Source organism: Echeneis naucrates, chromosome 22 (genome assembly GCF_900963305.1).
Source record: "Echeneis naucrates chromosome 22, fEcheNa1.1, whole genome shotgun sequence".
NCBI lineage: Eukaryota > Metazoa > Chordata > Actinopteri > Carangiformes > Echeneidae > Echeneis > Echeneis naucrates.
This window is the reverse complement of record NC_042532.1, coordinates 743,527-768,416: the sequence shown is the minus strand read 5'-3', so window position 1 is coordinate 768,416 and position 24,890 is coordinate 743,527. Positions and strand designations below refer to the sequence as shown.

Below are 24,890 nucleotides of genomic sequence, written 5' to 3'. Positions count from 1 at the left end.
GCTTGTATGTAATGACATGTTCACCACAAAAATCTGCCAATCCTGACACCTCTTAAGAACTGCTTTTACCAGTGGGAGCTTCTGCCTTTTAATGATCTTTCAAACTGCATTAACCTCCTCCAATGTCTCTGAAATTGGTTTACTACAGTCTTACTCCTGCCTAACAAGATTGCTCTTAAGAGAAGTCCTACTGGGGAAAACAAAAAAAAAAAAAAAAAAACACAAGGCATTTGGTTCTTATTTACCCTTTTTTAGAACAGATGAAATATTTCTCCAAGTGGCAATGCAAATTGAATTTCTCAATACAAGAAACTGATTCACTGTCAGGGATGGTGTTGTGTTGCGGGTGAGGACCCAAACGCAGGAGCCAGATAACCAAGTAGGTGTGAAGATAGGACTTTAATTAACAAAACCAAAACTACAAAATAACAAAGACACTGTGAGCATGCACACGTACACAAACATGACACACAGATACACACTAAGGTTTCATTCTAGTCCTCTGTCACGCTAACAATTCTGTAACCTGCATGATACTGTGTCTAAAGTCAATTTTATCCTTGAGAAATTGTAATAGAATTTAAAATAATATCTTTCACTGGCCATACTGTCAGCATCCCTCACAGAAGATAATAAGCAATACAAACATGTTGTTATTATCATTAGGATAAAATATAGAACTGCTAATCTTAAATGCTTAAAATAGCTGTAGGAAACATTTATTATTTTGTTTGAACAGTCAAGCTCTTCTCTTATACCTATATTCAGGTTTTGAAGGTTGTAGACCATACATTAAATACATGTAATTATTAGTGCCCATAAGTTCTTCTGGTCATTGTGGAAGCTCTCTAGGACATTGTTGGAAATTGGGGAAATAAAACCCCTATGGTTCTCTCAAACACTGATTTGTGGCCTTAGTGCCACCTTATTCAGATTATTCTGCCCTTCATTCTAGTCTGATGTCTGCACTTCATTACTCCTTACTTGATTAGACAAATATTTGGCAACTTCAGGAAACAGTCAAGTTGCTGAGGTGCTGAAGTTGGGCCTGGACAGCTTTGACTTGAGTTCAAAATAAATTAACATACTACACAAGGCATAAATTATGACCAGCATAACAAAACTAAAGAAATCAAATTACAGTAGTTCTCAGGCAAAAATAAGGTAGCCCGTTGAAGAGGCCCTTCTTAGTCACACATTGCTTAGCCATAATATTTTGACCAGTGACAGATGAAGTGAATAACAATGTGCTGCCTCTGTGGGGTGAAGTTCACAGACTCTGTTACCACTGACTCAGAGTTCAACTTACCTTACCTTGCCTTTCCTGCGTAAACTCAGTTTCCCTCATTTCAGCGTTAATAAACTCAGAGTTTTCACAAATTCCTCTTTCTGAAAGAGGTCAAAGTTCTCAATCCAATGTAGCATCAGTGGGATAAACTGGATGAACAAGTCTGATCCATGGAGGTTCCCCTCAAAACTCCAGGACTTAAAGGACCTACTGCTAATATTCAAATTTCAGATACCTCAGCTTCCCTTCAGAGTGAAGTCCACGCCTCAATGGGTCCAGGCTGCAAAAGGGGGCAGCAAATGGGTAATCTATACAATATAAGATGGTCATAATTTTATGGCAGATCTATGTATTGACAATGAATGTTAACTCTCAATAATCACTGTAATCACACAATAAAAATGACAATGACAATACATTCATCACAAACAGAAATTAATATATCAAAGTGTAAACCATCATCAACTGACAAAATGCATTCTTTCTGAAATCATTCATGGCTCCTACGCCAATAATGGCCTGTAAATAGAGATGATCAGATTGACGATCACAAATCCCCTTTGCCTTCACTTGTTCTCTATCTGTCTACACCTCATTTATCCTCTGCTCTCTCCCACTCATTTCTTCTCCTTCCGTATGTCTCCCTAGCAGCTGTCAGAGTTATTTGTCTCCTTTGAAGAAAAGCCTCAGGGTGCAGCCTCCTTAGCCCAGGTACACAAGGCAGTGTTGCATGATGGGAGGACAGTGGCTGTCAAGGTCCAGCACCCCAAAGTCCAGACACAGAGCTCCAAGGACATAGTTGTGATGGAGGTGTGTATAAACTTGTTAAACTACTTAAAAATACTGAAAGAGTTGTTTTAATGGCTCAGAGATCTTCTGATCAACAGCCTTGCAATGATAAAAGAAAAATGAAGAGAAAATGTAATTTCACCTGAAAAGAACTAGAAATAAAACTGTCCATCAAACATGCTACACCTTAGCAAAGCTTTTAGTGGTCCGTCTGTTTCTACAGAGGGTATATTCAGCACAGTGTAGACAGCTGAATTAATTTCAAATAGCAACCTGAAACTGTGTATAGCAAAAACTGTAATCTGCCTAAAATGCCACCTGTGTTTTCAAGTCATAAATCTAAATGTTGAATTGCCATATTCACACTCCATCCTTACTAAAGCAGGAGGAATAAATTGGTGACAAAAAAGAGCAGTCAAATCAGCAGAGGCTGCTTAGAGTGTTTCTGAAACTTACGGTTTGGGAAACTTAGAGAGGTTCATCAGAAAACATGAAGTAAAATGTTTTGAACACCATGTGGAATCACTGACATTAAGCCATGGGGCAGTTTTGGAAGGAACAGGAAGCTCTGCATAGTGCTAGTGTGGTATTACCAATGAAGTGCTTACTGGTTGTATATGTTTGTGAATTTTACTTAACAGTGAGACTCATTCTAATATTTTCTGATTTGAAGCTGTTGGTGAGGGTTGTCCATTGGCTCTTCACGGACTTTGCCTTCCTGTGGTTGGTGGAAGAGGCCAAAAAGAACATGCCCCTTGAGCTGGACTTCCTTAATGAAGGACGCAATGCAGAGAAAGTGGCAAACATGTTGTCACACCACACTTTCCTCAAGGTATAAACAAACCTTTAAATTGTATTCCATCCGGTCATAGAGGTCAGTTGTTCTGACTGTGTATGACGGTTTTGTCTGTGCTTCTTGTCAGCTCCTTTTGAAATCAGAAAAAGGAAGTGCTGCTTACATCTTGGTGCCAGTTACCACAACACACCTTCAAAGTTCCAGAGGAGTCAAGGCCTCAATGTATCAGGGCTATTTTGGCTGCAAAATCAGACCTACACAATAAAAATAAATAAAAATAAAAAAATAAAAATAAAAATTGGTAGATGTTCTAACCAAAAAAAAAGAAAAAAGTAAAGAAGATGAACAAAAATCTAGTTGTGGTCTGGTTTTCTCCACCTCTGTCTATCTCTCCACAGATTCCCATGATCCACTGGGATCTGTCCACAAAAAGGATTCTGACCATGGAGTTTGCTGAGGGGGGGCAAGTCAATGACACAGACTACATGAAAAAACACGGGATCAATGTCAATAAGGTATGCATGTGTGATTTATTTATTTGTCTACTCTGACTTCCTTTGGTTTTGTTTCATTTAGAGCAAAGCAGTTGAATTTAAATAAAAATACTGTTTATTTACTAATTACATTCAAAGTTAACATATAATATATAATATACTGTATAATATATATATATATATATTACTAGTGCTATTTGAAATACAGACACAAGACATAGTGACACTAATTTCCAGTTAACTGGTCATGCGCCCACCAACATCATGTCCTGTAAGGTGTAAATGCATGTTGCATGAATCTGAATAATTTATGAATTTGCAGCTTGTTTTGCTTACAGAAAATGATTTGGGGCATTACAGCATTCTGCCCCAAATTTTACTTAGTTACTTGTCTAGTTTTCATCTTTTTTCATATTTTTTGTGAAATCCATCTGTGCTTAACTGCATAATTCTCCATTGTATTATTCCAGATCTCAGAGAACCTGGGTAAGCTATACAGTGAAATGATCTTTGTCCATGGCTTTGTTCACTGTGATCCACACCCAGGCAATGTGTTGGTCCGAATGTGTCCCCAGAGCAAGAAGACTGAGATTATCCTGCTTGATCATGGCCTCTATCAGGTGGGAAATCTCTCAGCTGCCCGGACATTCAGAAAATGCCAATGCTTCTGATATTATGTTCCATTTTTCCTGTTGCTGACTGTGGTCTGAGTATATAGCAAGAGCAGCAAAAAAAAAAAAACAAAACAAAACATGGACCCCACATACTTCCACAGACAGAAACACACATTTATTGGAACTGCAGAAGGATAAAAGCTTTTTGATAAACAGCTCATTTAATGTTGTTCTCGGCAGAGTGCAGAACTAATCTAAACACAACTGCCTTTGGATTGGTTCAACCCAACTGTAATTATAAAAGCACAAATATGCACTTTCATGTCCTACACAATCATGCTTTTTGATTGTTAAGGCACTACACACACCAGCACTTCTGACACAAGTTGGTCTGTTTTTTTGATTGCTCAAGCTCAGCTAATCATTAGATATAATTAGATCTTGGATTATTCCTCCTCTGTTACGTAACATTAGGGAACAAATGACGTTCCGTGGCTGTGCAGCACAGGTTAGGGGTGTGGCACAAAACCTCATTTATCTTGTGTTGTGAAATAGAGAAATACATGGAGCAGTTAACTTTAAATTAAAAGTCTGGCGCCATTATGGTATTTTAAAGAGAGGGGGAAAGCTTGTTAAATCAGCTTTTATTTGCAAAATGCACTTAATTTGTAAGCTTTTATGAAAGACCCCTTTGAGGGGAAACTGCATTTTGCTGCCTACTTTGAAGTTTATGGAGCACATAAATAACTAGTGCAAATAACGAGTGCATCAGGGAAGAAAGAGATGTTTGGGAAAGGAAGGGCAGTGTGGCCGCAGCGATCAGGACTTTTTAAGAAGTCAAGTGAGTAAGTCTGATGAAATCCAGCAAGAGGTAGAAAACCACAGTTCGAAGGATATCAACAACACGGTCACAGAGGTGGAGGAGGAGATTATAAGAAGAGATGCAACTGATACTGAGCTGAATAGGCCAGTCAAGGAGAGAAATATGGAGCAGAAAGCTAGAGTTAAATGGCCTAGGGCAAATAATAGCAAAGAATGGGAGACAGTCAATAATTTTGACCAGACTAGGAGGAAATGCAAGCAATAGATTAGAGAAAATGGGAGACATAATTTACTCCTGTGGTGTAGAAAGATTTGGGGTGCAAGATAGAAAGAGGGTTGAAAAAAATACAGGTAGCTAAGTCTAAACGGCAAAGAGAAATGGAGAAATTAGTTAAAGAAAGAAGGCAGTTAAGAAAGCAGTGGAAAAGAGCTACAGAAGAGGAGAGGGAGGGAATTAATGTTTTGCAAGCGGAATTGAGAAGTAGGCTAGCAGTACAGTACTAGAGGAAAAGGAACAAATATGTAGGGAGAGCGTTTCACAGGAACCCATTCAAGTTTGTTAAAGGATTGTTTAACCAGGAAAAGGGAGGGCAGCTTAAAGCAAAAAAGATAGAAGTAGAAGAGTACCTGAGAAATACATATTTAGACTGAGCAGAATAGAGTAGTAGGGCTTCCACCTGACATGCCACCATTAAGGGAGATAGATCAGGAAATGGATGTTAGATCACCTAGGTGGAAGGAGGCTGAGGAGGTAGTCAGGCATGCAAAGGCTTCTTCGGCCCCAGGGCCAAATGGAGTCCCCTACCGGGTTTATAAAAGCGCACCTGATATCCTAAAATTTTTGTGGAGGCTATTAAGAATAGAAGAATAGTTTGGAAGAAACAGTCTCCCCTATATAGTCTATATAGCATGGCGTAGGGCAGGAGGTGTTCTTCTTCCAAAGGAGAAGGATTCTTCAGACCTGAGTCAGTTCCGTATAATCTCTCTCCTGAATGTAGAGAGGACGATTTTCTGTAATGTAGTTGCACAGAGACTGGCTAGTTATTTAGAAAGGAATAGCTTAATAGATACTTCAGTACAGAAGGCAGGAATGCCAGGTTTCCCCATGGTGTTTAGCGCACACTAGCATGATTTTGCATCAGATTCAGGCAGCCAAGAGTGAGAGAAAGAGACTTGCATGTGATATTCTTGGACTTAGCAAATACATTTGGGTCACTGCCAGATAGTCTTATTTGGGAGGAGTATTTTAGAGTGCCTGGAGCAGTTGTTAATTTAGTAAGAGCATATTTCCAGGATAGGCTCTTACTAAATTAATGCTCAAGTACAGCAAGCTTTACAACACATTGGCAGAGGCTAGAAACAGGTATTATGGCAGGGTATACAATTTCTCCATTAGCATTCACAATGGCAATGGAGGAATTATTAGAGCTTCTACGTGGGCTGTAGGTGGAGAGAGGCGGCTGGATGGGATGCGCCTTACGCCAATAATATGAGAATCAAGCATAGTAAGTCTAGAAGTATCTCAGTAAGTAGAGGGAGATTAAGTGATCAAAAGTTTGTAATAGATGAAGAGGAAATTCCAATAATGGAAAAAAGAGTCTAGGTAGGTGGTACAAGGCAGATTTGCATGATGGAGAACATTTAGTGCAATTTAGGAAGGATGTTGCTGAGGGACTGGATAGAATAGATAAATCAGGACTTCCAGGAAAGTTGAAGCAATGGTGTTTACAGTTTGGATTATTTCCCAGGTTTATATGGCCACTGTCAGTATATGAGATTCCAATATCTGCTGCAGAGAAAATGGAAAGACTAGTAAGTACATTAGGAAGTGGCTAGGTGTTCCAAGATGTTTAAGCATTGTGGCACTGTATGGGAAAGGCATACTTCAGCTCCCAGTATCTAGTCTAGTGGAGAAGTTTAAATGTACTAAGGTTAGGACAGCGCTTCTGTTATCTGGGAGTAAAGATGCGGTAGCTAGTAAGGTGGTTCCAAACCAAACCAAGGGGAGAAAATGGAGTCGAACAATGGCAGTGCAGGAAGTGAAAGCAACTCTTGGGCATACAGAGATTGTGGGTAATGTATAAATAGGCCGGGGAGGCTTGGGTCTTGGCCCAGGCAAACCGGTGTGGAGTAGAGCAGGTCCCAAAGAGAAGAGGAAGCTAGTTGTAGAGCAGGTTTGCAGACAGGAGGAAATATTAAGGAGTGCGGGGGCAGTGGCTCAGGCTAAGCAGGGACAGTGGTTGAACTGGGAAGGTGTAGAGAAGAAAAAGTTTAGTTGGAAAGAGCTGTGGAGTATGGAGGAAAGTAGTATTAGTTTTTTGATAAGTGCAACATATGATGTATTGCCAACTCCCCAGAACCTAAAACTCCGGGTAAAAGGAGACCCGCTATGTTCGTTGTGTTCTAAAGCACATCTTGTCATGTTGTAAGGTTAGTCTGTCACGAGGACAGTAGACGTGGCAACATAACCACGTTTTAAAAAGCTTAACTGCAGGCATTGAAGATATATGGAGGCAGGCAAATTTAGGAGGCTCTAAGACATAGAGAGATGCAATTCAGTTTGTTCAAGAAGGAGGGAAAGTTAATAAGGTAAAGGAGGCAAGGCAGCTTAGAGGAAGCTAGTGACTTGGAAATGCAGGTAGATTTAGGAGGAAAACTTGTTGTTCCCCAGGAAATAGCTTGTACAAAGCTAAGGCCTAATATAATTTTGTGGTCTAGAGTGGAATGAGAGGATATTTCATAGAGCTGACTGTGCCATTGGAGGATTCAGTTGTTGAAGCGTATGAAAGGAAAAAGCTCAGGTATGCAGATCTAGGTAAGGATGCTGAGCAGCGAGGATGGAAGTTTAGGATTTGTCAAGTGGAAGTAGGATGAAGAGGGTTTGTAGCAAGATCTGGTGTTGCTTTGTTGAGGCAGTTAGGAGGAAGGGGACAGAGTGTGAGGAAAAAAATGAAGGAAATGTCGGATGGGGCAGTAAGATCCACTCAGTGGATTTGGATTAGAAGAAGTAATAGTAGCTGTGGGCCCAGCAGGGGGAGCTCTTAAGATAGACAGACTCTTGGGAGAGGCAGAGGAAGAAATCCAGGAAGAGGAACTGTATTTAAGTGGAGGTTGTGCCCTGTTTGAGCCTCTTTGAGACCATGCGGTGGGTCCAAGTTGATTTGGCCTATATTGGTTCGATGTGACTTGTGCTCTCTCTGATTATAGGACTGTTCAAGTGAGTTTGTTTGCTGAATCTGCTAGGCCTAACTAGACAAAACACCATTGAAAGGCGGTTCCCACCTGATGACCCCAAAGACATGTTAGCTGTCACTGCTCACTGGCCTAATTGGATATTATCTTCAGGGCACATACGGCAGGGCCACCAGACTCAGTTAATTTTTTTTTCACACAGTTTTCTTGTGTTTACTCTACATTGAGAGTGTCTTGGCAGGGTTGTTGCCTGGGGGGGGTGGGGGCATCTGTATACAATATATATTACAAAGTTTGCTACATTGACTTTAACTCGGTGTGTGTATGTGTGTCAAATCTAATCAAATCAAAACAAATTTAATTATGTTAAGCATTTGGCGGCAATAAGAGGCAGAAACCTTTTTACACATGTATCTCTACTTCTACTGAACTACAGAATATGAATACTTTTGCCACTTCTGCCACTATACTGTAGAAATTATAAATATATCAATACATTTCCAATGATGAACTATTTTGGAAGCAATTGTGTTATTCCATCTGCAGGTTTTAACATTTTGCATTTATTTTCATTTACATATTATTTATACATTGTTTTGATTTTGTGTTCAAATTCACTCGACTTTTAAGTAGATCTTAGAATGGGTTTGTGAGTTTACTTTTTGGGGGGCAGGATTGGGTAGTAAGTTGTATAGTAACTCATCAAACATTGGGCCCTTTTAAAAACAGACAGAAGAGGAACCATCAACAGAAGACAACTATAAAATCTGAGTTTTTGTGGTAGTGCCATTAACCAAATTTGTCAAAACCAAGCACATCAAAGGGGGAGAACACAAAATGCTGATTTTTGGGATTTGTGGTACCATGAAAGATAAAGCAGATAAATCATAACAAAAACATAACTGGTCACTCTCCCTTCCCCTTTTTCTCCCTCCAGAGTCTAGAGGAAGACTTCAGGGTAAATTACTGTCGACTGTGGCAGGCTCTGATTAAAGGCAATATGTCTAAAGTGGAGCAGTACAGTCGCAGATTGGGAGCTGGAGATCTGTATCCACTATTTGCCTGCGTGCTCACTGCTCGCTCCTGGACTGCAGTCAGTTCTGGCATTAGTTCTGTGCCTGTTACAAACTCTGAGGTATGATCTTTCACACACAGAAACATACTATTTATCAATCAACAAAATTTCTGTAGTAGTTACAGTGTATGAAAAAGACAGAGACTGAGGAATAGAGAGTTCACTAGGTCGTCTAGCTCAGTCATTATAGCTGTATATAACTTTAGAAGAAACAACTAAAATTGAAATCTTACTGTAAACTGTGTGAATTTGTCACAATGACACTATGAGACATCGGTTAGGTTTTGGGTCTCAGTCATGTTCAGCTATTGATTGATAGTTTCCTGTACCAGCCATGAAAACAGAAGTATTAAAGTTTGTGGATTTGATCACTTTTTGCTGTTGTTCCTGCCAGGATTTCTCAACTGTGTTGGTATCACTGACAGGGTTGCTAAAGGCAAAATTAATTGTCATTTGGTTTGTCTGATGTTAGCAAGCTTTTACTTTAGCAAGCTTTTACTTTAGCAAGCCATATTGGGTGGTAATATACTATTCTAAGCTAATAAATAAGGAATCTCGTGTCCTGTGAGTTTCAGTGGAATCACAGAGTAATTCCAGAAAAAGGCACACTGACATTAATATTGTGTCTTGTTATGGTACTTTCAGGTCTACCTACCTGAAAGCCAGCCTTAGTATTTACTGACCATAACACCCTTACCTTTTTGAACTCTGCAAAGCCCAGATTAGATATGATGTGATCAAGTATGATAGCAGATGCCTTTTCTCATTCAAGGCTGTAACTGCTCATACCCTCCAAACGTAGTCTTGAGGCATGTCAGCTTATGTGAAGGTGTGTTGAGTTTTGGGGGTAAGGGATAAGGTTACACATATACGTATATGGCTTCAGGTTGATATATAGGTTAATGTACTTTGAGATCCAGGGTAGGAACCCTCTGTTGTTGGCTGGGTGGATTAACTTCATCTCGTCTTTCTTTTTATCTGGCTCAGTTTCTGTTAGTTTTTTTTTTTTTTTGGGTCTGCATTTGTCCTCATAGTTTAACACCACAAGGTGTGTGAACTTTTAATGAGATTGATACACTTTCTGTCTTGAAGCTAAACATTTTTATTATTTAGGTGCGTGCTGTCACCATCACCAGCCCTCCCTTGAAGCGAGTTTGATGATCTTTGAGTGAATGACCTTTGTGAGGCAGGCAGTGCAGTGCTATACCACAGCGAGTCTACGGTGAAATAAAGGAGAGACCAGATGCAGCAGGATGACCAGGGGAAGGGAAGCAGGCGGTGCAGGTACAATATAGCGGAGTGAAGGTAGCTCTGCTTTTCCTGCCACCCCGCCTCAAGATTATGAGAGTCCAGAGAATTTAAGTGTAGATCCTTGAAGTATAGACAGGGCATGCAGTGATAGATTGAAAGAACAGCTCAGGTAATTTTTGGTGCTTCATGGCTGATGGGGAACATAAGAGACATTTCCAGAAGTTGCTACATCTTCCATTCACTTTTGGTGATCAGGTTTGGTTACCAGTCTTTTTGGGTTATTATGAGGTAGTACTCTTGAAGTTACAAATGCATTAAGTTTATTCATGAGACAGTAAAAATAAGCAGCAACAAAAAATGTGGCATATCAGTACAAATCAAATTCATTCTCAACAAAAAGTAAAAAGAATACAAAAAACACATGGGATGTACAGTGCTGTGAATAAATATTTGTCCCCGTACCGATTTATTACTTTTTTGCACCTTTGCCACTCTTAGGCATTTCAGATCAAGTAAACTTTAATATAAGTTTATAAGATAACTCATAAGTAAACACAAAATGCAGTTTTAAGCGATTTTATTTATTAAGGGAAAAAAAAGCCATCTAAACCTACATGGCCCATGTGAAAAAGTAATTGCCCCCTAAACCTTAATAACTGGTTGAACCACCCTTATCAGCAACAACTGCAGTCAAGCGTTTGCAATAACTGGTAATGAGTCTTTCACATCGCTGTGGAGGAATTTTGGTCCACTCTTCTTTGCGGAATTGCCTCATTGGAGGGTTTCCAAGCATGAGCCAACTTTTTAAGGTCATGCCACAGCATGAACCCTCAATTGGGTTCAAGTCTGGATTTTGACTAGGCCGAAACCAAAACCCTATTTTTTTTTATTTTTTTAAGCCATTCAGAAGGTGACTTGCTGGTGTGCTTTGGATCATTGTCCTGGGAAGGTTCACCACTGTACCATGCTTTTTATTTGTGGATAATGGCTCTCACTGTGGTTCGGTGGAGTTCCAAAGATTTAGAAATGGCTTTGTAACTTTTTCCAGACTGAGACATGTCAATTGCTTTTCTTCTTAGCTGCTCCTGAATTTCTTTGGATCGCGGCATGATGTCTTGTATTCAATATAGCCTACTTCATCTTGTCAGACAGGTTCTATTTAAGTGATCTCTTGATTTGAAAGGTCTGGCAGCAATCAGGCCAGGGTATGGCTATGAAATTGAACTCAGCTTTCCACAATAATATGATTAATCACAGTTACCTCATCATTTAACAAAGGGGGCAATTACTTTTTCACACAGGATCATGTAGGCTTGGATAGTATTTTTTACAAATAAAATCATCACAGAAACACTGCATTTTATGTTTACTTGGGTTATCTTTGTTTAATATATATATATATATATATTTTTTTTTTATCTAAAGATGAGTATAACACACATACAAAAAAGTAAGAAATCAGGAAGGGGGGAAATAATTTTTTCACAGCACTGTACATGTAAAATCATTTTTGTAGGGATTTAATGAGTGACTCTGTACTATGCCGACACACACTACATAACACACTTCAGTTCAGGTGCGTCCCATTCTGCTTTGAATAAGCTCCTTGATGCCTCCAGACCTAAAGAGAAAGCACAGCAATAGAGCCACTCAGAAGCTGAGGAGAGGGACCAACACAACTGACAATGGGAAACTGGCATCTTCTTTTGGGTGAGAACAGAAATATTAAAATGCCATCAGTTTAATTATGAGACTTGTTGTTCCATACAAACATGGTGCTCTTGCCTTATCTTGATTATGGGCTATATTGTGTCCCATAACAATTAACTTTCTGGTAATATTCTGGTAATATTCTGGTAATATTCTTAATTTTACAATTTAAGACGTAATATTTCAAAGGAATTCCTGCTAATCACACTACTGTAACTCATGTGGATTTTACTGACTAGTTGACTCTTTCATGGGAAATGTGTTCTATTATTACACAATTATTTCTGAGTGCACAAGTACCAGCCTGTAATTTAAAGTTATTTTTTATTCCCAAACCATAAGTAGAATTAGACAATTAGACATTTTACATTTTTCTTTAAGATTAAATTGTTGGTAAAATCCATCAGGCAGAAAACTTGTTTGTGTACGTATTTGTGCTTTTACCCACAGGGTTCCACAATGCCATCTGTTTCTCAAGAGAGTTTATTTATACCTCTCTTATGCAACATTTAGAAGCTGGCAAAAGTACAATGCAACAGTCTGCTGGAGTGTGTCACCTCCTCAAACATGATGGGCAGTGCAAGGGAGAATAGGGTAGAATCCAGAACATGTTTTTTTTTTGGGGAGGGGTTGTTTAAATTTATACAATAATGTGCGACAGGGATGTAGGGTTCAGACGCCAGCCACAAGGCAAACCAGTGCCCAGGAGGACATTTGGTGTGAAAAATGTAGCCAAATCAAACATGAAAGTCACCCAGCTGACTTGCTGTGGTGACTCCAAATAGTGAAAACCCAAAAGAGGAAAATAAATAAATAAATACAGTACTGTGCAAAAATCTTCCGGGACCACTAGTTGGGGTCTGCCTTGACCGGTTGGGTTGAGAGAGAGTGAGATGGAGAGAGAAAGTGGGAGAGAGACACACACACAGGGGGGTAAAGGGAAAGAATCAGATGCTTTCCAGAAGGAAAGGCCTGATGAATTAAAAGCTGGATGTACTTTTCAATATCCATGATCCCAATAATTCAGCCCCAAACCAGGATAGAAAGCCAGAAACACTCACAACTCTACTTCTCGCACAATGTTGATGATTGAACCCAGAAATCTCAAACTTGGATTCGTTATTCCATGAGCTTTATCAAATAACCCTGTCCCCCTTCCAAAAAGCACCTTTCTTGATCAAGCTTCTCTGGGCTGCTTGTGTCCAAGCAAAATTATGTTTTATCAATATGTCTTATCAATTCTGTGATCTTAGGCACTTTGGATGGATTCATGCAACAAAACATTAAAAATGTGTTTATTTCCCCACTATGAACATAATTCAGGAATGTAAATGGAAAATAACCTACATGCCATTGTTGTTTGTGTTGGTATAAATTTAATTAAATTAAATGTGGATGGTGTGATTTACAGTTCTTAAAACAAAAGACCTGAATAAGATACCTTGGTTTGCCTAAATAAAAGGCCTTGAGGTGGAAGTACTTTGGCTTTTTTCTCTTGACAATTTGAATGGGTAGCTTAGCCTAACCTTAAACCTGTCCAGGGATCTTGGGCTCAAAATGGTTGGCGACCATAGCCTGAGGGGAAAGTCAGATGTCCAGCAGCAGTGAAGATAATGGTTAATGATAAACAATAATAATGAAGTCCAGAAATCATGATACACTTCCTTTGGCTGAGGGGTTACACAATCTTATGGCATTGGAGACAAAGGATCTCCTGAACCTCTTAGTCCTGTGGTACAGTGGGTGGATTGATTGATTCTCCATTCTGGATTCTATTGTCCAGGGTGAGCAGCATCTCAGAATGCAGCTCCTCAATAACAGTCCTGAGCCTATCCAAACTTTTGTCAAGCACAGAACCAGGCTTTTTGACCAGCTTGTCCTTGTCTTCTTGTGCTCATGTTTGTCATGCTGCTCTCCTAGCAGACTGTAGCATAAAACAGGTTAGTTATTTCCACTAATTTTCTTTTTTGTGTGGGTGGGCTACAATCTGATGAAACATACAATATTTCACTTCACATGTCAAAAGCCACATCTGCCCCTACCTGTAGATTCTAGTCCTGTTTACTGTTCACATCTTGAAGTACTTCTCTTGAATCTTGGCTGAGAACTCATTCATCATCTCCTTAGTCTTTAAGTTGACCAGAAGAAGGCAGTACTTGTTGCTTGATTCAAAAGCCTAACATCTCTCTTCCGCTTACCTGTTCAAGTTACATCCCATAATAGCTGTGTCATCTAAGTATTTTTGGCTGTGACAAGATTTATATTATACTGCGATGACAAGAGTATTATCATAAGTCCAAGTTATACAAGATAAACAGGAGCAGAGCCACAACAGTTCCCTGATGACTCAGTCTGACATACTGGTATCACTTATCAGATGTCATCAAACGCATAAGGCATGTTTGAATAGCTTTAATGAATGAAACTGACATTCAGCCAGATCATTTGGTTTTGTCAGAAATTTTCAAAAGATCATTTTGGACAAACAGCTATCATTTTATGTGCATTTACTGAGCTATGTTGCCTTGGTGATCTAGAGATGTCCCCAGCATGATAAAATGTCCTATACTTGCACAAAGCACATTTGAAAATGACTATTGAGGGAAAAACTATCCATCATGTTTATGAAAGAAAGTAGAGGTTATACATTATTTAGTTCCCCATGTAATGTGTATTTTTATGCATCAAACACCATTATTGTGTTGTGAGAAAGTAAGCTGTTTTCTGCCTCCTGTGCCTCACTTTAGGCTTCATTCCCATCAATATAAGTCTGTCTGTCATTTATGTCACCTGTTTTGCACACGCATACTCGCATGCCATTATTAGGCTCTAATGCCCTCTATTTGAATATGGTTTTTGAATGTGTAGCACTCTGCAGTTATGAAGAAATTTCCAAGACATTATTTTTGCCACAACCACTCATCTGCTCTGCTTTGTCTTTATCTTCTGACAGCTCTTCTCTTTTGCCCATTGCTGTTGCTAACCATCTCTTGTGCATTTTTAAATCCTGTTTCTAACAACTGATGATGCGTTCCATTAGTGGTAATACAATCAGATGCAGCAAATGTTGAGTGCTTTTAGAGCTGTGGCTTTTTGCTGCCTTTCTGTCTCATGCAGGAATATTTTTTTTAATGAATGCAACTTATTTAAACATTGAAAACAGAGTAATTAGTCTTTTTTTACCTGTTCTGTTCAGCAGCAGTTTTACTCTGCAAATGAGCAGTCTGACATAGTCCTTCTGTCTCACACAGAAGAAACAACAACAGCAACAACAATATCAACAGAAACAATGAGAGCATTGGTCGCAGGATTTCCAGAGCAAATGTACCTTTTTGCCTAATATAACTTAAAATGAATGTATGAGTGTTTGATTAGGTATCAGTTGTTCACTGTTGTGTGTAGTTGACAGTAGCTGATGTGGGGGGCCAGAACAGCACGTCCCAGTCCCCAGATAGCAGGTAGGTCAGGACCGAGCCACCAGGGTACCCATGTGGGAATATATATATATATATTTTTTTTTTTAATGAATGCAACTTATTAAAAATTGAGAGCAGAGTAATTATATTCAAATATATAGTTAGGCCTAATCATTTTGTCTTGGTCTATAGTCCAAATATAAGATTTATTTATATATATTTTTATTTTGGGACTATGTGACTATGTGACTGACTATGTGATACAGTTAAGTGATTGTACTCAAAACTGATCAACCAAATGCCAGATCACAGAGTTGGTTTCCCCATTGGGTGGTAAGCAATTCAAAATTATTTAACATGGTGTCCTCTTCTAGGGAGTGAATGATGAAGACCTGAATCCTTTAGGATGGCTTTATAACATTTTAAGCAAAGTATTATAGTATTTGTAATGCCTAGATCTTACTGAGAGCTAACACCATTAAACTAGTTAATTGATTGGACTCTGTCTGCCAATTCCTGATTTCAGTTAGCTTCTGTTGTAGTCTTTTGTTAAGGTGTTCACATACATTATAACCTAAACTGTGAATTATCACTGCTTGAATGATATATAAATATGTTATTATTAATTATAACATTTTTGTTTATTATTGTAACTTCACTTATTTCAAGGATCAAAACAAACTTATTCATTAGTGTGCAGGATTGCAATGTCAATACATCAGCAATTTCTGCTCCCTTTCCTTCAACATAGATGTTTAACTGCTCTATGTGCTCATCCGTTTACACAGTAGTCCTCAACATCAGTGGACTATAACTTACACTTTGTAACAAGTCAGATGGTGCTGTTGACAGGACATACACCATAGGGGAGGCTACAGACAGGGACAAGTAACTGCATCAGAGCCAAAGTAACACTTTTTAAATGCATTTAGTATAGTGGTTAAAAAGTTTTGGCATAATTTAAAAAAACTTTGATTATTGCATTTTGTTGCCAGGCAGATAACCAGACATTCCTGATTACTACCACCTAGAAATGTCAGGTAAGATGCAGGCACGTGCTGTAACCTGATCTACATACCTCTGGAAACATAGGTAAATGTTGTGGCCAAATAGACTGTAACAACTGGGATTGGTTGGTTTGATAGCATGTTCCATCCTGCCATAGTGACCAGACAAGCAGTAAAAACTCAGCTTCAAAAAATTTAATGGTCATTCACAACATTTCCTCTGATGCCTTTTGAGTAATTGTCTGTTGTGAAACATTATTAACTCTAATTCTTACATGATCTGCTCCGTTTCCCCATTATCTGAAGGAAACACACACTTGCATGAACCCACCACCACCTACATTCTGGTGATGTAACTGTAGAGTGATACCAATACACCACCGCACAAGTATAAATTCTTACAGTTGAGTAGACAGCTTTTATTTACTTTAACTCTGTTTAATCCAATGCTGAATTACTATCGTATGACCAAAAATTGTGTGCGTTTGGTGAGTGCAATTCATCTACTACACTGCATAGGGTTGCATTTTCCCACTCTGCAGAATATATATTGCATACGGTAATAACAGATCTTACATTAGATACAGACATTCTTCATCTGTCCCTCTGTCTATCCCCACAGTTTTGTAATATCTGCTGGCTGCTGAATGAAACCATTCTGCTGGCTCCCCTAGGAGAAAAGAAAAATCCCCAGAATGGATTCCACCTCCCCCCATCTGCGTTTCCCTTTGCTTTTTGCGTGGCCTATTATCGCACCACTCGCAATACAATGTGTCCTTATTGAAGCTTTCACATGCAAATGAGAGCACTGTCGCCTTCTCTGTGTCCTGCTGACAGCTGTGGGGCCTGGTAACCAACCTCCTATAATTGCTACTAATTGTTATTCCCCAAGCAGAACTTGGTAGAGCGCATCAGAACACCAAGCCCTTGGTTATTTGGAATGGAAGGTGTGCTTGGAGTTATTTAGTTATTTATTTATATTTTCATTTATTTATTTTAATTTTTTGGGGGCCTGGGGATTTACATGTAACGGGATTATGTAATTGAATTACAAAGTGTGGTAACCTTTAATAATATTACCTGTTTCCATTAAGAATAATCCAGAATAATGGCCAATTGTGTAACAAAGGCAATATCTAAATGGAAATCTTCTGTGACTTGTCCATTGGTTTTTGACCTGCCAATTTGAAACTTCCAGTTGGATTTCTGAAAATCAGTGTCTTTACTGGGTGTACAGCTCTGTCTCTTCAACATCTTGAGATTCAAAAACATTAATTTTAGAGATCATTTTGCCTCTTCAGCCCAGTGTTTTCCTTCTGTATCACCTATCTAGAAGAACACAGTTGTATTCCTTCCACCACTGTGGGGATTAACATAATGCTCCACCATTGGCCATTTATAAATCTCAGTGCTACTCTTGTCTCTGCCTTTGCATTTAGGCTCAAACTGATTCAGTTAGTCCTCCTTCAAGGCCTAGAGTATTTTTACTGTGCTAAGATACGTGTTTCCTTAGTGTTGTTGCATTTGTTTTGGTTCTTTGCTCATTTTAATTTTTTTTATTGTTTCTGTAATTGTAGCGCACTCCCTGTTAGTTTTTTTTTTTTTTTTTTTTGGGGGGGGGTGCATCTAAAGCAGGTTTTGTGGCATTTCTGTTTTCTTGCTTTTTGTGTAATTATTTTTTTATTAATTTAAACAAATGAAACACACCCAATTCAATAGAGAAAGAACGATGAATTTAAGTGATTTTTGAAAGTAGTGCTAATATTTATAATAGTTGTGATATACTAATTCAGTCCGGTAGTGTTTGCCCTATCAGTGTTGTTAGAGTTTATCTGTCAACCAACTTTCTGTCTCTCACTATGTCTGTAAACTCTCTATCTGGACTGACAGTGCTGTTGTCTCTCTAAGCAACTCACACGTGTACCCAGGCTGGGGAATATACAATATGAAAAAATAGTGGCAACCCTTCCTTTTTTGTGCAGTTTTGAAAATACATTTATAGTTTTGATGTATGTTTAGCCATCTATACGTAAAGAGAGAGAAAGAAAATCCATACTCAGGGCCCACATGCTCAGATCATGTCCACACACACTATGAAAAATTAAAGTCAATATGTTATCTTCTAAATATTAAACCAAGACCACCACATGTGGGTGCACCTTGGACAGATCTCCAGTCTATATAGAAACATAAACTGGCGCTTACAGGCACTTATTAGTTCAGAGTAGAGGTCTAAGACAGGATTGGAAGAGTGTGTGATCTGGGATGTGGAACGGCGACTGACAAGAGGAACTTTGTTTTCTGGATGGACTTGGGTTTTGGAACCATTGATCAGTCGCTTTACTTGTTGCAAGCAGACATGTCAGGAAAATTCTACTCACTTCTACTTACAGTCTTATCCAGCGGTCCATAATAGTAATCAATCAGCTAATTATCCCTCAATTAACTGATTGAGTAGTTATATGTCAAAAAGACAGTTCCACCGTCATCCTGCAACAAAAGAATGAGAACTTGAGTCATGTGATAGCGGATGGTTGTATACTGGTTGGGGTTAGAAAATGGCATTATTTCAATTTAGTTTAAAATTAGAATGTCTCTCTTGATCTTGTTGACTGTTGGATGACCTTTTCTCTGTTCGTAGTGGATGCAGTAAGTGGTCTTAGATTTCTTCTCTGGAATTTCAGAGAATCAATGTAAATCTGAATGGTTTGTGCTGATGAGCTGTTTTGATAGTCCAGGTACATTTAAGAATTTTCTCTGAGATGGAAAAAGAATTTTACTGTAAAGGGCTATTGTAAAGGGTATGTATTGAGGAGGTGATCTGTGCCATGTGCTATGTGAAGGGTTAAGTATGTGATGGGTCTGCTGTCGGTCTGTGAGTTTCCTTGTGTCCAGAAGCCATTGGGAATAAGGTTTCCAAAAATCACATTGTCTGTAGAGTGTTCTTACTCCATGCTGGTGTAACGGAGTTTTATGTTTGATTCCACTTGCCACAACCACAACCAATCACATTTTAGTTTGTTCAGGTATTGTGAAACCTCACCAGTTGGCAGGTCTCTCCTCAGCACATAAATACTGACTCTGTGATGTCAGCACAGTGCCAGTAAGAGAGGATTGTTCCCACGGTAGGTTACACGACGCACAGCGTTACATTAAATCTGTCAAAATAACATAATTCAGTGACACTGCTATCATAATACTACATCTGACTAGATGTATGAAAGTGCCGACTACATTGGGCTCACTTTAATGTGCCACATTGGTTACATTTTGTCAGTGTTAAAGTTCCTCAGCTAAGCTAAAATTTACTAACTTTTCTATAGAGCTGTGCCGCATTACTGTGCCTACGTGACTGACCAGTGCGTTTTCATGCTGCACACAGGTGCATGTTTTGGTTACATTACCTTACATATTGCCTTTATTATCATTCATTAATATTTACTGCCAGTCAGAGAGGATTGTTTCCACAAGCTGTGCCACATTACTATGCCTACGTGATGTGACCAGTGCGTTTTCATGCTGCACACAGGCAATAATGTCCGGTCTGAAGCTGAAGACAGTGTTGGTCCATAATTCACACAACACAACACAACGCAGAAAGACATTCCAGGAGATTTAACAGCAGTTATACTGGTTTGAGCTGGAGAAATGGTGGTTTTCTTAAACTATAAAGTCAGGTCTTTATAAAAAGCCCTTGTTTACTTTAGTCTATACATTTGTGAGCAAAGTCTGGCAAGATTTTCATCAGTCTGACCCTTTTATTGGACCATTGCTGCTTTACTTCTCTGTGTTTATATGTCAGTTTGGATCTGCCAATAAAGTTAGTGATGTCTAGTCATGTTTCTGCATCAGTCACTCCTATTGGCTCCAATGGTTGATTCAAAGCCAATCAGAGTCAAACTTTTCAGGGTGAAGGAAGAAAAGTTCTATCATTATGAACACAACGTAAGACTGTACTGCACCAATGTCCTCAAAGAAAACAATTAGTCAGTCATTATCTATGAAAGCATAGGGAAGTACGCTTGCACATGGCTTTTATGGAATGCATCATTTAATGACTAAACAAACGTCTTGCCTTGCAATCTGTCCCTTGTCTTGCCAGGACGTTGAGATACGGACCAATGCAGCTCTTTACCTTCCCCAGATCAGCGAACTGTTGAATCGAGTGCCCCGTCAGATGCTGCTGCTACTGAAGACCAACGACCTGCTGAGGGGCATTGAGACTACTTTACAGACCAGAGCTTCATCCTCGTCTTTCATCAACATGTCCCGCTGCTGCATACAAGCCATGGCCAGGTTAGAAGGTTGTGACCAACTTTAGGCTGTCCTGTTCCAGCTGACAAAAGGAAGATTGTCCATTATAAAATGCTATCTAATCGTAATCAATTCTGTGAATGATATTCTTATGTTGTACATCAATCAGAGTTTAGTACATACAGTACTGATAGTTTTAGTACATTCTGGATAATAATAATAATAATAGTGAAATTGTGAGGTTCAGTCAGGCTTCGGCACCAAACCTATTTGATAAGGTCTAGGAAAAGGTCAGTATTTTGGTTAAAAAAAGAACTACTTCCCAAGTCAGTCATTTATAAAAGAAACAATTTTGACTGTTGGCAGTCATAGCATTAATGTCACACTGGAGTTGTGCTTTGATGGTGATGATGAGCTAATTCCTAGAGAACTCAAGGATATTGTGAAGATTCTTAGTGATAGTGCAAAACAATGTCTTGTTTGTTGTTATTTTATTCAACTGTTTCTCCTTCTTCCCTTCTGTTTACAGGCACAAGAGGAGTAAAGTTCAGTCTAGGAGGAGACGTCTACAGATAAATCTGGCAGAATCTCTCTGTCTATGGCAACTCACTTTATATGAATTGTATCTGTGGGTGAAGGCCTCCATGTTGGTACATTGGTTCAGTGCACTGCTGGCATTTGTACAATGAGACTCATTGGGACATGACATTGGAACATTAACAGCAGGCTTCAACTGTGGACTCTGGAAAGGCCTCTAATCCAAGGAATATTAACACACACACACACTTTATGAGGATACTCATTGACCTAACTGATTTCCAACCTGCTACTCTAACCTTAATCATAGCAACTGAATGCCTGATGCCAGCCCTTTTAGACCCCCGCATTAAAGCTTTCCTGTTCATTGCATACCATTGTGATTTTACTTATAAACTTGCCATTTTTAAAAATGCTTCACATATTCAGAATCAGCTCAATCTCAGCTAATTATATACATCACTCAAAAGACTGTTCTGGAGCTGGAGACGCACAACATGTTTATTAGTAAGCTTTAGGGGTAATGACAGATGTATTTTACTATACAGCACAGTTCTTTCACCCTCCTATGATATTTCATCCCACTTTCAAAAAAAGAAAATAGACATCCAGACAGGTTACAATTTGAAGAAAAAGATTGAATGACAAATGAAACACAACCAAGGTGTTTCCACACAAGTGTACTGCATGGTACTAGGAAGCAATCAACTTGCAGTCATGCTCATGTGTTTAAATATATTGAGCAGGATGGCATTAGGAAAGATGAAAGTCACTGGAAAAGAGGGAAGAAGGAAATAAAAAGTGATTTGGTCAGATTAGTCACATTCTCAACAAGTGGGTGAGTCTTATGTGTTACACACCAAGGGTACATACAGGCCTCAATGGTTCACCATAGCAGTGAAGGCCTTTGTTATGCTGGTGTGTGAGTGCATAAAACTGTATGTAGTAATCACCAAGAAAATGATTAAGCCTGTGGTCTTCACAGCTATCAAATCTCAACCTAGTTGATCACAGCTTGTTTTGTTTAGCTGATGATTTGGGGACTGGGGCTGATAATTATTAAATGAAGAATCGTATGCAGAAACTTGATAATAATGGGTCAGGGCAGTGAGAGTTCCAGCTGGAGGGCTGGAAGGCTGCAGGCAAGTAAGGGAGGCTGGGGTTCAGAAAGAAGCTAGAAAGTGTGAGAGATGGTCTAGTTGTTGGATGGCTGCATGGAGCACTAAGTGTGGCTGACAAACAGACTAGCAGGGTGGCTGAATTGTAAGGGATCATGCTGGGGAACCAGGAGACAAACGTTAGTACAAGCATAGAGTTCACAACCTTAACTTATACAGGACTAGGTGGCTTGAGTGCCTTATACTAAATGGGCTGAAGTAATGATCTGACAATTGGGGAACGAACAAAATGGAAATAGTGTTGCTGATAAACTGATGGGAGATGTTTTAGCTGACTGCAACTTAGGGAGTCAGGAATGAATGGGGATCTCCCACTGAACAGACACACAGATCCTCAGAGACAAATGAATGGGGACAAACTAGAAGAAGAAAATTCTGACAATGTAATGGAAAATTGGAATCATGGCATAAGCCAAGGCACCGTTGGGAAATTTTGGTCTGATATATTAGACAGCACTCTCCACCACCAAATTAGAGCGTGTCCCAAAACGTGTTCCACATTTCAATACAATATGTAAATATGTGTAAAGTGAAATATGGCAAAATAAGTTCATATTTTCTTTGAGTTACATAGGAGGCCATTATTTATAAATTAATGTCACTATTATCTCATAAATTTTTGGATCATTACATTCTGGACCCAAAACCTAAAGAAACATTTAAATGATCAAACATGTTGGAGATCTCAAACACCTGGCTATATTTACCACTATACATATTACCACATAAAAGGCAGTTATTCAGGAATCAAGGTTGTTGTAGCAAACAAAATTGTGAAGTCATTAGTCTACAAGATACTGTCATTGAGTCAAACAAATACAACCAAACAAGTATTTTCAGTGGCAGTGCCAGGGAGGCGCTAGGTAGTGTTGTAGCTCTCCCTAAAATAGCAATAGCGCCTACCTAGCAAACCCAAGAAATGTCTGTATATGTATATATATGGTTATAGTTGCATAAATAAATGCCCCAAAATTCAAACCACCTTCTCTTGAGTGTTGACCATCCCCATAGCACCTGCAACAGAAAATCTCTGGGGCAGCCACTGAGTATTTCAGCAACTGACAGCACAGCATGTACCAATATAAAAAAACAAAAACTAATGCTTTTTCAGAAATGCAAACGTTTTGGGATTGTATTCACTCTAGAAGTGACCTGTACTACCACAAAGAGAGTATGCTTATTTTCCTGAGTCATTCCTGCTTTTCAAAAAAAAGAAAAAAACACCTCAGAATGAAGTCAGTGGTGCTTCAATTGTTTTTGTTCTTGTTCTTTTTTTATTGTTGTTGTATAATAATGGATCATGTTTACTATCTCATTGCTGCTGTTTTTTGGCCAAATACTGTACACTCACACATCCAAAAGCACAACAGTTTGAGTTAATATCATTTGCCGTTGGTCGTATTTACTTTACTATTATAACTGTTATCACAAATGAACAGTTGTTTCCTCAACTTTTGCATTTCTGCTCATATTCTCCTCTTCTTGTCACTCAGACACATTTTGTCAAGTTGTTGCCACCCAACGCCTTATTTTATATGTGTGTGTGTGTGTGTTTCTGTGTTTTTGTTGTTATTAAGAGAGCGGCATTTTTCTCACTGATTCTAACTGTTGTGAACACAGTTCATATTTACCTTGTGAGGTCTTATTTCCTTGATATTCTTTTTTTCATTGTTGCATAATTTCATCATAATGTCACACCAAATGTATGTCCCATGGTTTACATTTGAGTTTGAACATTAGCCTCTTTTCATTCACAGTGTGGCCAGCTCTAAGACAATTTTGCAGACCGGGAGCCTGATTTTCAGTTATTATATAGTTTATAGTAGGCAGTCTGTTGCTTGGTTACAATTATGTATCTTTCAGAAGGGGATGAAAACACATAAAAACAGCATGGCAAATGGTCAAATCAGTATGCATTATTGGGTCTTTGTGTGCTTGTTTGGTAATTAATTCTTTCCTATAAGTGTTTTGTGCATGAGGCACTGTGAGCAATATAAATGTAGACAGTGCATGGGCCAACATGTTGTATTTGAGATTTATTACATTTGAGAGTGCTGGGAGTTGAAATATCAAAAGAAGTAAAAATGCAAAATTAAGTATAAGTACGCCATAACCTATATGGTGTTTTTGTGTAATAAATAAACACTCCGATTTCTGTCTTTTTTTATTGGCATTCTTAATGCAAGGGAACCGACACAATCATTCAATTTCCAGCTTATACAATTCAAAACGTTGCTTAAACCTCTTCTTCAGCTGTACTTTTGAGCTATCAGACATCACATTTAGTCTGGGCAGCACAGCGACATAGTGGTTAGCGATGTCTAAATTTTTACCACCGTTCAAAGACATGCATGCTGAAGCTTCAATACCTGGCTCATAAGTTTGGTTTGAGTTATAATTACATTCTATTTCAGAATCATCTTTCTTCTTTCTGATGAAACTGAACCAATCCAAACAAGTTGGGCAG

At 38.8% G+C, this 24,890-nt stretch overlaps 1 protein-coding gene across 3 annotated transcripts in view; it reads left to right on the top strand.

Annotated features, from left to right (window-relative positions):
• Positions 1-24,627, top strand: part of adck1 (aarF domain containing kinase 1) — a 63,200-nt gene extending 38,573 nt beyond the window's left edge. The window contains exons 5-11 of one of the 3 annotated variants that reach the window (XM_029493308.1): positions 1,940-2,098; positions 2,751-2,909; positions 3,272-3,388; positions 3,838-3,987; positions 8,933-9,130; positions 20,557-20,750; positions 21,238-24,626. In XM_029493308.1, coding sequence (XP_029349168.1) covers positions 1,940-2,098; positions 2,751-2,909; positions 3,272-3,388; positions 3,838-3,987; positions 8,933-9,130; positions 20,557-20,750; positions 21,238-21,397 — 1,137 coding nt within the window. In that variant the 3' untranslated portion in view covers positions 21,398-24,626. Of the gene's footprint in view, positions 1-1,939; positions 2,099-2,750; positions 2,910-3,271; positions 3,389-3,837; positions 3,988-8,932; positions 9,131-20,556; positions 20,751-21,237 lie in introns of all 3 variants that reach the window. The other 2 variants (XM_029493310.1, XM_029493309.1) reach the window with 2 other exon arrangements.
• The last annotated feature ends 263 nt before the right edge of the window (positions 24,628-24,890 follow it).